Genomic DNA, 14,872 nt, shown 5'->3' with positions numbered 1-14,872 from the left:
GTGGTCATTATCTTTTGCTTTTTTAAACACTTATCTCAAAACAAAGGCAGCAGACTTTGGGGATAAGCTTGCTCACCAGTCTTCCCAGTTTCCTATTCAGGTACTTCCTTAAGCAGGTTCTGGCTTGTCCCTTACCGCTTTATCCTGTAACTTCTGCACAAAGTCTGCTCCAGGAACCCCGGTCACCTTCAGAATCTGGGTCAGTTGGTCCAAGTCTGGACAGTTGAATTAAGGTTCATAGTTCCTCCTAAGTAATTTACAGAAGAAATTTCTGGTCCCTTTCCAGCCCTCATACCCACTACCAGGAGGACTTGGATTCCAAAGTCAGGCAGAGTTACCTACAATCTGGACCGGACAAAAAAGGATACAGTCTTTTCCCTTGAACAGAGTTTTCCCAGTTAGCATCTCTGCCATGATGCAGCCAACGGACCAGATGTCTACTGTGGGTAAAGATTTGGATAAGGGAATGAGCAAGAGGGAGAAATGAAGGAAAATCATGGAGAATAAAAATGGGTCTGGTCATGAAAACACTAATCAAAAAATTAACAAAAATTTACTGCAGGGCTGTGGGATGGCAGAAATGTGTCTGCTCTCAAGGAACTTAAAAGTCCAGCTGGTAAGGTAAAACAAAGAAATAAAAAGACAAGGATGAATGATTCATATAGGGCTCTTAAGGCTGTAAAGCACTTTGCTTTCAATCTCTAGAGAAGTAGTGTCAGTAGCATTATTCCCATTTTGCAGATGAGGAAACTGAGTCTCCAAGATGAGAAATTATTTCCTCTTGGTCACATAACTAGTAAAAATCCCTGAGACCATATAAGAATTTAGATCTCCTTATTCTAAATCCACCCCTCTCCACCACACTTTGCTGTTTCCCAAGAGCAAGCCTTTAAATAAACAGGTTTTGTTGAATTTTTTTTCAAGTCTTTATTAAAAGGGAAGGCTCCCAGTGGAATAGGTCAGGAGGGGCATATTAGTAATTGAATGTGATTGGAGGACTGGAGTGAACTTTTTCCAATGCCTTTTTTAATGGAAGAAACTGAATTTTTGGTTTACTCCACTTTGCATCTGCTGTTCTACCTGGTTTCAACTGCTCTCCTCCCCCCTCCAGCCCATTTTCCAGCTTTCTTCTGTATGTTGTCTTTAGATTGTAAGCTCCTTGAGGTCAGGTACTGTTTATCTTTCTATTAATTGTATCCCCAGCACTTAGCTTTGTACCTGGCACTTTGTAGGTGTTTAATAAATAGGTATTGGGTTGGCTATCAATAGCACTTAAGAAATGAAACAAAAAAAACATAACTTGCATAAGCCAAATGAGGGCTATCCTTCAAGCAGTTACCTTGGGAGGCCATACTCTCATTCTGATGATGTCACCACAGCTTAAAACCCTGTTGGAGTTCCTCTTTGGGAACCTCTTATAATGGATCAGACTATTTAGCCTAGAAGGGACCTTAGAGATGATATAAGCCCAACCCTTCTCATTTGAACGAATAATGAAAAACCAAGGCCCCGAGAGAAGATGTAACTTGCCCAAGATCACATAAGAATCAAGTGGCAAAGCCTGGATTTGACTCCAATGCCTGTGCCTTTCCCATTATGACAATATATAAGCCTCAACCACCCGTAACATTACTTTATAGCCCCACCTCGTTTTAGGCCAGAAGCTGTAACATTTGACTTGACTGCTGGTTTTATTTAGCAGACTTGGAGCACTGGATCTGGAGTCAAGGATGATCCAGGTTCAAATCTGACCTCAGACATTTACCAGATGGGCATGTCCCTTAACCTCTGCCTGCCTCAGTTTCCTCTGGGGATAATATGAGGATAAGAATCACACCTACCTTCCAGGGCTGTTGTGACGATCAAATGAAATAATATTTGTAAAGTATTTGGGAATGTGCTAGTGCTAAGTAAGTAGGTGCTTAATAAATGCTTCTTTCTTTCCTTTCTTCTTTTCTCCCTTCTTTCCTTTTTTCCTTAGGATTTTTCTTTCTTCTCTTCTCTTTCTTTCTTCCTTCCTTCCATCTTACTTTTTTCCCTTCTTTTCCTCTCTCCTTCCTTCCTCTCAATGACCATTGTATGTCTTGAAAAATTAAACCTACCATTACCGGATGAAGATTTGCTACCACTGAGGATTTGGTCTGCATTTCATTGGTAAATGGAAATCCTGGTAAAGAAACTCCCTCTACTAATACATACAGGAATACGTTCTGTAATTATAGTCTAAAGCAGTCGTCTAGAATAGAGAACAGAGAACTCTTGGATGGACTCCTGAGTACAGCCAGATTCAACTTAAAAGATAAATGGGAAATATTTAACAAAATAAATAAAAATATAATGAAAGATAGATAACATTACACTATAAAACTAGGTTAATATAAGGTTCCACAGAGATCCTTCTGTATGGACTAGAGGCCTCTGTTTCTATTTGAATTTGAAACCACTGGTCCAGATCTCTGAGAAAATAAGTGATTTGTCCAGAGTGACCTAGTCAGGTTATAGGTGGGACTTCACCCTAAGTCTTCCTGACTTCAACTATGCTCTGCTGCCTCTCACCACTGAAGATATTCAGAAGATGCTATAAACTTGGCTCTCAGTACAGATAGTCTATTCCTTGGACAAGGCTCCCTGGTCAGAATTCTCTTCCTCTTCACCTCTACCTCTTGGCTTCCTTCAAATCCCACCTAAAACCCCATCTTCTGTTATTCAGCCATATCTGACTCTTCATGACCCCATTTGGAGTTTTCTTGGTAAATATACTAGAGTCCTTTGCTTATCCTTACCTATCCTTCTCCAGTTTATTTTACAGAAGAGGAAACTGAAGCAAACAGGGTTGGTTAAGTGACTTGCCCAGGGTCACACAGCTAGTAAGTCTCTAAGGCCAGATTGGAACTCAGGGAAGATGAGTCTTACTGTCTCCAGACCTATCATTCTATCCACTGCCCTGCCTCTAAATCCCATCTTCTACAGCAGGCCTGCAAACATATGGTCCTTGGACCACTTGTGGCCCAACAAAGGATTTTGGGTAGCCCAAGAAAAGTGTAGAGTATGTAAAAGAAAGTAAAGATGTAACTAGTGCTTTGGCCATGCCCTGCTTAACCTGCCTTCTACTGGTCACTATTGTGCCCGTCACGTAACCTGGCAGGTGGGTTGCCACTTTGTGCTCTCTTCTGTTTGTCACATGACCCATGGCAACCAATCGTCTGTCTCTAATCTGAGAGGAGCAATTTCATGACAAGTAAAAATCTTCAGTAATAAGTGTAATTAACTGATATTAATTGAAATTAACCTTTTTTTAAAAAAAGGTTTCTTTGAAAAAATAGTTTAATCATTAATTATACTTAGAAAGTGAGCCATAAAAGCCTATGTGTGGCCCAAAGAAGTTTAGCCTCTTTTAATTTTGGTCTCTACCTACTGCCAAGTCGTGCAGGTCTGTTCTACAGGAAGTTTTCTGGATCTCTCTCAATCCTAACACCTTCTCTCTGTTGATTGTTTCCTGTTTATCCTGTATATGTCTTCTTGCTACCTAGTTGTCTTCTCCATTAGATTGTGACCTTCTTGAGGGCAGGGACTGACTTTTGCATCTCCAGCACTTAACACAGTATATGGCATATATTGAGTGCTTAATAAATGTTTACTGACTGATTGGCTATAGGAAAGAAAGGTTCCTGGGGCTAATAGCTAAATGAAGGCTCTACAAAACCTATATGATAACATGAGAGAAATGAAATAGGCTCCATCCATTTCCGCCACTTCCCAGCCCTTCTATGGCAGTGGTCTGACTGACCTGTCTGATTATAGTGCATCCAGCTGAGAATCACTTCTGGGGCACGGTACCAACGAGTCACTACATAACCCGTCATCTCAGCATCTGCATGCCTGGCCAACCCAAAATCCAGGATCTATAGTTCAGTAGAAAAAGGAAGAGAGACATACAGTTGAGGAGGGGCATGACTAACACCTCCTAGAGAGAAGCTCTCACAATCCTCTCCTCCCACTCCTCTCTCTCCACCCCTCCATTTAGGTAAAGTTATCACTTCTGGCTCAGTTTGGTAGCTAGCCCCAAACTTAACGCAGTCCCAGTCCCTTTTAAGCCCACCTTCAGTTCACAGTCTTCATTCACAGCCAAATTTCCTGGTTTTAAGTCCTACATTGGATAAGAATAGAAGATCAAGCCACTTTTTTGGGGGGAAAAAATGGACATATTTTGCTTTACTATCACCTTTACTTCCCAATTCCTCCCTCCCCCTTTTCCCACCCAGATAGCCAACTATCATAACAATGTAAGAGTAAAGAACAAAAACAAACCCCCACCCAAAACCCAACAGTCAGTAAAACAAACACATCTACCAAATCTGACAGTATAGTGTGAACAGCATTTCACCAGCAGCTAGGTGGCACCATAGTGGATAGAGTGTCAGATCTGGAGTCAGGAAGACTTATCTTCCTGAGTTCAAATTCAGCCTCAGACACTTACTAGTTGGGTGACCCTGGCAAGTCACTTAATCCTCTTTGCCTCAGTTTCCTCATCTGTAAAATGAGCTGGAGAAAGGAATGGAAAACCACTCCAGTATCTTTGCCAAGAAACCCCAAATGGGGTCATGAAGAGTCAGACATGACTGAAAAAAGACTGAAGAAATACAACTGCATTTCATACCTATAGTCTTTCTGAAAGAAAGGAGGAAGGTGCATTCTTATACCTCCTCTTAAGAGGCAAGACCTCATTAGTTTGAACAACACCAAGTGCTCAAACCTAGGACCTCTGTCTTTCCCCTGGTCAATTCCCCATCTCTTAAGAGTTTCTTGGGTTTCTGCTATGTTCCCCTGGGAGCGACTTCAGAAGACATCTAGCACAACTGTTCCTAGGCATGAATGTCCTCTACTATATCCCTGACCACTGAGATCATCCAACTGAAGACCTAATAATGAAAGATCTTAAAAACTCTTGCAACTTCTGGTAGGTCCAAGGCCTGTGGGCTGGGAGTTAAGAGCTGGGTACCATTCTACAAGCATCCTGAATACAAAACCAACTCTCAATGCTTCCATTGCCTCTTAGACTTCATGCCAAGACCGCAAACTGGTGTAGTGCCCAAAGAAGACTTCTCACCTCACTAACTGCCTCCTCAACCCAAAAGAATATGTTTTCCTCCTTCATTTCACATTCTTACCCAACTGACTACTAGAGTGAGTAAGATAATATACAGAGGTTCAGGGAATTTGTAAACTGTTTATTTACTGAAAGAGAATTTTAGGTTCCAATCCTGGGCTCTATTATCTATTGGCTGTTAGACTGGGAACAAGTCACTTAATATTTCTGAGTCTTAGTATCTTCATCTTTAAGATGTTGGGGTTAGCCTAGATGATTTTGATTTCTTGGGTGCCTTCTAGTACTTAAAAAGTCTATTCTTCTAAGACTATACGAAGTATAGTATAGTAGCTGTTTGTTTTAGTAACACTACACTCTTAGGTCATTGACTAATATCATAAATCAGATGTAATAATAATAATAATAGCTAGCATTTACACAGCACTTTAAGATTTGCAAAATGCTTTACAAATATTATCTCATTTGATCCTTACAACAACTCTCTGAGGTAAGTGCTAGTAACCCAACTTTACAAATGAGGAAATTGAGACTGAGAACAGGTAAGTGACTTGCTTGGGACTATATAACTAATAAGTATCTGAGGTAAGACTTGAACTTAGGTCTTCTGGTAGGTAAGCCTTTGTGTCATATTGTTGCCCAGAGCTAAAGTCATCAAGCTACTTTCCAGCCAGCCAGCTACATGCTAGCCATCTACCTCATGCCCATCCTGCTGGAACTCAGGCTCTGCCCTGGGACTCTGGGCTTGGATAGGTGAGTTCTAGAGCTAGTTCCTGGCCATCTCTAAACCATGCCTTCACTTGGATATTCTTCCTCTTTTTATGTTATTTTCTCTCACTAGAATGTAGGCTCTTTGAGAGTAGAGACTGTCTTGCTTATAGTTGTACCTCCAGCACTGGCATATTATAAATAAATGCTTTTTTCATTCATTTCTGACTTCAAATTCAGCACACTCTCTACTATGCCACCTAGATGCCTTCATATGAGTCATAAAATTGCAGAATCACCAATCTAGGGAAGGAAAGATTTATTAAACACCTACTATATGCTAAGTGCCTTTGATGCTTCATCTGATCCTCACAACAACCCTGGGAGGTAGGTGGTTTTATTACCCTGATTTTATAGTTGAGGAAACTGAGGCTGACTGAGGTTAAGCAAATTGTCCAGGATCACACAACTAGTATCTAAGGCTGGGTTTGAACTCAGGTATTGACTATTGGCCCAGCACTCTCCCATTGCACCATCTAGCTGCCTTTAAAGCAGCTGAAGAAGAGACCTCATTGGTCATCTAGTCCAATATCCTTATTTGACAGTTGGAGAAACTGAGGCTCATTGGGCTTAAGTGATTTATCTAGGAACACATAGCGAGAACGTAGCAAAGGTGGGATTTGAATCCAGGACCTCAGGCTCCAGAGTCAGTGTTCTTTCCAGGATGCCATGGTTCCAAACCTAGGAGGTTTTAGTCCCAGCCACAGAATAATTCTGATCCCTTTCTGTTCCTGTGAAAGGGTCCCAGCTTTTCTGGAGATGCTTGTCTTCTTTCTCCCTCCCTACCTGGTGCCAGAGGAACACCAGAGATGGCAAAGAGACTTCAGGAGATAGGAAAGAAAACAGCAGTGGTGGAACTTACCCTGTGAACAACCCCAGCAGAATGGATATACTAGAATGAGAAAAAGAGAAGGGTGGATTAATTTATTGTACCTTGTCTACCTACCCTGCCATTGGACCAAGGGCACTTTCCTAGAACAGGGAGAGGTTTGGTCCTTTTTACTACACAGCATCATAGCTAGATGGGTAGGGCTGACACCAACCTGGGATCACCCCCAAGCAGCTCAAAAATTACACTGCACATTGTTACTCCCCAACCCATAAGCTGCCAGAAAACAGGTATCTATGTTTTCTTCTCTACCTCCTTCCAAGCAGGCCCTCAGTCACCTTGAGCCCTTTTAGCATCTGATAGACCAAGTATTGGATCTTCTCCTCACTGAATTCCATGCCCATAATCTTCTGGAGATCCGTCTGCATGAATGGCATCACCAGATAGCTGAAAAACAAAGGAATGAATTCAATTGTAGCATCAGCCTCTGTCTGGTATCAGAGGCAGACAGGAGGCAGAATGGGGACTCAGAATTGGTTGACTCTGTCAGGCAAGCATCAATGCATGTGAATGAGAGCCCATCGTCCTTCATTTGAAGCAACTAGAGAACAACTTCAGGACCCCTGTTCCCAGCCAAACCACTATACACCCAACCCCCAAGATTAGCAGAGCTCAGTGGTAACAGATGGATTTTTCAATTGGGCAAAACCAAATAGGGACTGAACTTTTCTTTGTTTCTCCTCACCTCACCCTCACCACCAAATGCCCCTTCTCTACCTTTCCCTGAGGTGGGAGATTATGGAGATAGAATATACACTGCCAGACCCCATTGATATATATATTAGACAACTTTGCTAAACTGTTTTCCTTCTCTTTCTTTTAAAAAAATTTTTTTTAAACAAGGGAGGCTCCCTAAGAAACTGAAGGATTTTTTTTTTTTAATGGGAGCAGTGTCAGAAACTTAACTAAGCAAGGTAAAAAACCAGAACTGGGCAAGTATGACCCAGAGCAGAAACATTACTCCAGCAAGCAACCTGTTCACCTGCCTGCTGGGTCAGATTCCTTCTGAGTTTACAATCAGAGGTGAACTACTGCCCCACAGTGGTAGAAGACCTTGGCCTTTGGCCATCAGAGGACTTGGGTTCAAATCTCAGATCTGCCACTCCACTTCCTATGGGATCTTGGGCCAGTCATTTCCCCTCTGAGGGCTTATGTATTCATGGTTGGCCTAGTAGCATCCAATCCCATCACTGGCTGCTACTTGGGATGAAAAAAGTGGAGAAAAACAGAAGCTTGAAAATAGCACGATTATAAAGCTGTATCTCTAGTTTAACCTTTCTGCATGCTTGCTCTGGGGCTAGGTCTCAGCTTACCTTAAGCCCCAGCCAGATGGCTCTAAATGCCTGTAAAGATTTTCAATTTCCAGAACTAGCCCATGTTCTCTTTAATTCAGGAATACTAGCCTCCTTGCTGCTCCTCAAACAAGAATTTAATCTCCCTATTCTGGGCATTTTCTCTGGCTGTCCCCCCCATGCCTGTAATGCTCTCCCTCCTCATTTCTATGTCTTCACCTCCCTGGCTTCCTTCAAGTCCCAGATAAAATTCTACCTTCTATAGGAAGCCTTTCCCAATCCTTAATTTTAGCATCTTCCCTATGAGACTACCTCCAATTTAAGCTGCATATTGCTTGTTAGCACGCAGTTGTTTGCAGGCTGTCTTCCCTATTTGATAATAAGTTTCTTGAGGGACAGGGCTATCTCTGGCCTTTTTTTATATCCCTCTGTGCTATCCTGACTCCTTTGGCAAACCCTGTGCTAACTGTGTTTCTATATTCTTCTGACTGAACACACGAACATCTTGGGTTACTAGGTTGTTGGCTTTACCAAGCCAGTTTTCTGCTTAAAACTTAGGGAACTTGCTTTGATCTAGCAATACCACTAACTAGGTCTGTATCCCAAAGAGATAATTAAAAACGGAAAATGGCCTACATGTACAAAAATATTTATAGCAGCTCTTTTTGTGGTGGCCAAGAATTGGAAACTAAGGGGATTCCCATCAACTGGGGAATGACTGAACAAATTGTTTATATGAATGTAATAGAATACTATTGTGCTATAAGAAATGATGAGCAGGAGGATTTCAGAAAAACCTGGAAAGACTTCCATAAACTGATGCTTCATGAAATAAGCAGAACCAGAAGAATATTGTGCACAGTAACAGCAATATTGTGCAATGATCAACTATATTGACTCAGCTCTTCTCAGCAATACAATGATCCAAGACAATTCCAAAAGACTCAGGATGGGAAATGCTATCTACATCCAGAGAAAGAATTATGGAGTCTGAGTGCAGATAGAAGCATAATGTTTTCACTTTCTTTTTGTTTTCGTTTTTCTCACAGTCTTTCCTTTTGGTTGTTTCTTCTTTCTCAACATGGAAATATGTTTAACATGATAGCACATGTATAACCTATATCAGATTGCTTGCCATCTTGCAGAAGGGGGAAGGGAGAGAGGAAGAAAAATTTGGAACTCAAAATCTTATAAAAAATGAATGCTGAAACTATCTTTACATGTAATTGGAAAATACTATTTAACAAAAAAAAAAAAAAGTAAAAAAACCTTAGAGAAGTTATATAAGATAGAATTTTAAAAGTCTTCCCTTCCATTAAACTCTCTGGAAAGGCACAGTGCCGGGAACACGGTAAATGTTTATTGACTGATTCTCCCCAGAACTCAGAATGACTCTGGGGGGGCAGGTTGCTGTAACTGAGATACAGAGCTTCTGCCAACCCCCTTGTTTTATTACACTCTTTTCCTTATCTTGCACATATTTGTATCAGGTAAAATTGTGTTTCCTTCTTATTTTGTGCAAAATGTCACCACACCTTCTTCCTCTCCTCTCCACTCTGCTGAGCCACAGACGGAAGGTCTGGTCTTAAAGAGAGGAACCATTACACAGGTGCTCCGGGAAAGGGGAGGGGACAAGAAATGGTCAAGCCCCTTTCTACTCTATTACTAGGAATCAGTTAAGAAATGGAGTAGGTAAAAGTGCTGAGAACAGCAAATACAACAGCTTCTTTCTCAGAGCTGGTTTCAGGAAACAGTAAGCTCTGTGGGCACACTGGCAGTAAGACTGTGGACCATTGCCAACAAGTTTCCCAATGTCTGGAAACTGCAGGATATGGGCATGGTTACAAAGGGACCACATTTGAACCAAGGATCTGTTAACACACAAAAGCCCACCTTTCCACAGTTTCCAGTGGAGACCTTTAAAAGTCTGTCTTATCCAAGTACTCTGAGCTTTCTGACTTGGCAGCAGTGAAGCCAAGAACCCAGCAACTCGAGATGTTCATGTATACGGGCAGAGGAATACAGAAACATATAGTTAGCACAGGGTTTGCCAAAGAAGGCAGGGTAGCACTGTGATGAGAGCCCTGGCTGGAGGGCAGTCCCTTGGGGGTGGGACCACATTTAGGAAGTAGAAGGAAAAAGTGGAGTTGGAGAAGGGCACAGTGAAAGAGCAGCCCTAATATGCATGGAAGGAATCAGACCAGGAGGGTGTCAAAGCCACCTAGGGAAGAGAAAACTTCCCCAAATTGGTGAAAAATCATTACCACTAGGATTAATATAGGTTTTAAGGTTTATACTTTACATATCTCATTTGGCCCTCACAACAAACCCTGTAGGATTGATGCCCCAATATTATCCCCACTTTATAGATTCAAACAAAACAAAATACAACACAAACTGACTGACTTGCCCAGGGTTACAGTTAATAGAAGTCTAAGGGAGAACTGAATCGAATCTTTCTGACTTCAAGCTCAACACTTTATATAGTGTGTTGTCACACACACACACAAAGACATGCAGACACAGACACATACAAAGACATATAGACACAGACACACAGACAGACAGACACACACACCATCATCCACCCCAAGTTGGCTATGCATAACAGTATAAAATGCTTCAGACAGGTCACTGGGAGTGAGGACTGAGAAGAAGCCATTCACTTCAGTACATTGCAAGCCCTTGAGCTGAGAGTCTGTTTGGTAGAGTGAGGTGGGGAGAGAGGGCAGAGTCAAGGAGGGAAACTAGTAAGAAAATGGAAGAATCAAATATAGGTTACTCAGACAAGAAGTTTAGTGGCAAAGAGAAAACCTTGCCTTAGTCTTGCTTATCCAAATTCTACTCATCTTTCAAGACTCAGTTCAAATTCCTTCTCCTTGAAGCCTCCCAACCCATAGTAGCCAAGTTCTCTACTTCTCTCTGAATGCCTCTACTATTTATTATATGTACCATTCAGATAATGATTAATCATACACTGCCTGTGACATTTCCCACCCGGAACTGTTAAATATCTCATATTGCTACCAATGTTTCACGTGTTTCTGGAGAAAGGGAGGGAGCAAGAAAGAGAAAAGGAGAGGGAGAAAGCACAGAAAGAGGAAGGAGGGAGGGAGGACAGGAGAGAGGGAGAGACCAGGAAACACTGGCTGAGGAATCAGGAGACTGTGGTACTTGTCTTAGCCTCTCTACTACCTGTGAAAGAAGTCTTTCTCAGGGGCAGCTAGGTGGCTTGGTGAATAGGGCACCAGGCTTGTAGTCAGGAGGACCTAAGTTCAAATCGGGTCTCAGACACCTGACACTTAATAGTTGGTGTGACCTTGGGCAAGTCACTTAACCCCAATTGTCCTGCATTCCCCCCTCCAAAAATAAAAAGCAGCCTTTCTCCATCCTTTCCTAAGATTACTTCCAATTTACTCTGTATTTACTTTAGATGGACATAATTGTTTGCATGTTGTCTCCCTGCATTAGACTGTGAGCTCTTTGAGAGCAAGGATTGGTCTTGCTTTCCTTTATACCCCTAGGACACAGCACAGTGCTTGGCATACAGTTAGCACTTAATAAATGCTGGTTGACATGTTGACTTTTCCTCTCTGGACCTCAGTCTTCCTATCTGTAAACCAAGGTGGTTGGACTCAATGTTCTCTAAGGCGGCTTGCAGCATTCACACACTGTAATCTGTTCTATGATCTGCCTTCCTTACTGATGTTTGTCTCCTCAGCAATCTGGTGAAGCCACCACACAACATGTAGAAAGACATTTGGGCTAACATCAAAAATGCTGGGGAAAATGATTAAAAAAAAGAAAAACCTATGTGGGCCCTAGTATTTTGAGTTATATATGTGGTTGAGTTACCAGGCTAAGCAGCTCTGCTCTGATGAGAGCCTGGGAAGTCACAGCCACAAATATCTCCTTTAATCCCTCACCCAGTCCTTTCTTCTCACCTCGGCTGGCTCCTTCCTCTCCTGAAAGACTTGCTGGCTGGCTCCTTCCTCTCCTGAAAGACTTGCTCTTTTTTTTTTTTTTTGCTTTTTGGAGGGCAATTGGGGTTAAGTGACTTACCCAAGGTCACACGGCTAGTTTTTGTTTTAAGTGTCTGAGGCTGGACTTGAACTCAGGTCCTCCTAACTCCAGGGCCAGTGCTCTACTCACGGTGCCACCTAACTGCCCTAAGACTTGCTCTTTCCTTTCCTCATCCTGGGTTGGTCCATCCCTCCATTGGGCTCCATGGGGCTGAGCTGCCAGAATTCTTTGCTCCTTGGATAAACTCATCATTTTCTGAACTGAGACTCAGTTACCTCAATTTCTAAAATGGTAATAATAATAGCAGCAAGTACTTACCTCCAATGGCAGTTGTGAAGATCAAATGAGCACTTTGCAAACCTTATAGAGGACTATGTAAATGACAGTTATTATTCAGGTGAGAAAGGAGGAAGAATTTCCTAATAATGAGGGTTAGTGGATATTGTGATGAATTATCAAGGGAGATACAGTAGTAGATTATAAACTCCTTTAGGGAAGGACTTTTTTTTTTTAATTTGCCTTTATATCCCCAGTGTCTAGTACAAAGTCTGGCATCTGGTAAGTACTTAATAAATGTTTACTGAATGATTTTAAAAACAGACCTGGGATAGTCCTGCTTTAAGGTAGAGAAAAAAAACTAAGTGAGGTTTCAAAAATTTCTTTCAGCACAATGCTATGGAACAGGTCTAGATGATAACATTAAAATAAATTTCTATTTGATTGTCTATGTCCCAAGAACATTCATTCTTTCCTTCATTCACTTGACAAATATTTATTGGGCACCTACCATAGGCAGTGCACTATGTGAAACACTATGGGGAGCGGCTAAGGTGGCACAGTGAATAGAGCACCTGCCCTGGAGTCAGGAGGACCTGAGTTCAAATCCGGCCTCAGACACTTAACACTTACTAGCCCATGTGACCTTGGGCAAGTCACTTAACCCCAATTGCCCTGCCTTCCCCTCTCCTAAAAGCTAAAAAAAAAAGTGTTATCTGTGCTCATTCACAAGAGGTAGAGATCATGTCTACTGGGGAGAACAGGAAAATTTTTCTACTAAAAAAATTGACTATAGTTTATGCTACACTTATAAAAAACAAACATCATAAAGAGACAGTCTACACTGGATCAGCTTGGCATTAATAAATATGCTACATGGAAACACATTAGGCTTGTTTTATGTAGCCTCAAGGAGCTAAAAGACTGGTATTCTTAATCAGGCCCAGGTCAGACTAGAAGGTCTCAGGTGTGTCTTCCAACTCTAAGCATACAATGTATATTCTAGTCATACATTCTCCCTTCTTTGTGTGCATCTTCCTGTCAGACTGTAAGCTCCATGGTAGCTAGAATAATGTCTTATTCATCATTGTATCTCTTATAATATTTCATATAGTGCCTTGCCTATATCAGGAACACAATAATTATTTGCTGAGTGAATGAAAGAAGAATCATCTATTCCCCTATTTTTTTTTGAGGTAATCAGGGTTAAGTGACTTGCCCAGGGTCACACAGCTAGTAAGTATCTCAGACAGATTTGAACTCAGGTCCTCCTAACTTCAGGGCTGCTGCTGTATCCACTGTGCCACCTAGCTGCCCTTTGCTCCTATCTTATCATTTCCTTTTGGACTGTAAGCCCTTGGAAATCAAGGACAGTGTCATTTATATCTTCCTCAGTGCCTAGCACAGTAACCTCCTATGTGCAGTGCACTACAGCAGGCTGTGAGGAGGCACATATTTAGTAACTCTATATGGGCCAAATGGGCAGCAGAAAGGCACATGTCAAGACAGGATGCTCACCCCCAGCCCACGATCATTAATTCAGCTGAATGGGAAATGATACTGACAAATACTCCAGGACTCGACCCCCCCTCCCCCCAGACTCACAAATCATGGAAGTTGTGCAGGGAGGTAGCCGAAGTAAAGACATTCAACAGTCCAATAACCTGGAAAAGGAATCCACAGGTCAGAGGGGGCCTTTCCCTGCCCCCACTTTTGGTCAGCTGTCACAGTTAGATCCAGGGTCTGCCCCCAGCCCAGCTCATCTCAAATCACCTTCCCCCTCCTTCCTGTCACTGGACCTTGGCGCTAAGTCAGAATCATGAGGTTTTATTCCTACTGCCCCATCCTCACGGCCAGACAAGAGCCACACCAGGTAACAGAAAACAATGCTGCTGTCACGGTCCACGTTCCTCTTACCATTGCTACATATGGAAGGAACGTGGGTCTGAGAGGCAACAGCTTTTAGTTTTGGTTCTGGCTCTGCCAGACCTCAAGGGGGAACTCAAGGTCATTGGTTCATCTCTTGGGGCTTCAGCTACCTCTTTTTTAAAATGAGGGACTGGATAAATGACCCATGAAGTCCCACACTGAGGCCCTCTGCCCTCTGTTTCAGGCACTTCAGCAGCTGCTTCCTGAGCCTCTCCCTTCCAGGGCTCCTTTCAATCTGTCCTGTATATACATACGTTCTCATGCTGCATGTGCTTCAGTAGCATCAGCTCCCGATAGGCCCTCTTGGCAAAGATCTCTGACTGGAAAGGTCGGCTCAGTTTCTTGATGGCCACCTTCTCTTCTGTCTTCTTATCAATGGCTGAGCTATAGGAACCAGAGGAGACAGGGCTGGTCAGAAGGTAGCCCTTCAGGTAGTCCTTGTTATTTGCAACAGACTCTATATACACACTCCTTCAATTTCTGATTTCCTTACACACACACACATACTAGTCCATACATGTACACACACACCCCTTTAGTTTCTGATGACTCCTTTACACACACACGTATACACTCACCTGTACATGTACA

The 14,872-nt window shown here is 42.3% G+C and overlaps 1 protein-coding gene and 1 long non-coding RNA gene across 6 annotated transcripts in view; one reads left to right on the top strand and one right to left on the bottom strand.

Moving 5' to 3' along the window:
• The window catches only part of MAPK13 (mitogen-activated protein kinase 13), a 19,828-nt gene that overhangs the window by 3,064 nt on the left and 1,892 nt on the right, over window positions 1–14,872 (bottom strand). For 3 of the 5 annotated variants that reach the window (XM_069073549.1, XM_069073552.1, XM_069073551.1), the window contains exons 2-9: window positions 14,536–14,665; window positions 13,958–14,016; window positions 7,040–7,148; window positions 6,735–6,764; window positions 4,100–4,147; window positions 3,788–3,902; window positions 369–440; window positions 136–215 (exon numbers count right to left, since the gene is read on the bottom strand). In XM_069073549.1, the coding sequence (XP_068929650.1) occupies window positions 136–215; window positions 369–440; window positions 3,788–3,902; window positions 4,100–4,147; window positions 6,735–6,764; window positions 7,040–7,148; window positions 13,958–14,016; window positions 14,536–14,665 (643 nt within the window). Of the gene's footprint in view, window positions 1–135; window positions 216–368; window positions 441–3,787; window positions 3,903–4,099; window positions 4,148–6,734; window positions 6,765–7,039; window positions 7,149–13,957; window positions 14,017–14,535; window positions 14,666–14,871 lie in introns of all 5 variants that reach the window. The other 2 variants (XM_069073553.1, XM_069073550.1) reach the window with 2 other exon arrangements.
• On the top strand, window positions 12,788–13,999 carry LOC138150128 (uncharacterized). The gene is made up of 2 exons (XR_011165520.1): window positions 12,788–12,909; window positions 13,846–13,999. It is a non-coding gene; the product is annotated as an uncharacterized lncRNA (long non-coding RNA).

The sequence above is a fragment of the Petaurus breviceps genome, unplaced genomic scaffold (assembly GCF_028583685.1).
Source record: "Petaurus breviceps papuanus isolate PSGF00001 unplaced genomic scaffold, PetGlider_PUasm1.0 90865, whole genome shotgun sequence".
Taxonomy (NCBI): domain Eukaryota; kingdom Metazoa; phylum Chordata; class Mammalia; order Diprotodontia; family Petauridae; genus Petaurus; species Petaurus breviceps.
This window is presented reverse-complemented; position numbering and strand designations above follow the sequence as displayed.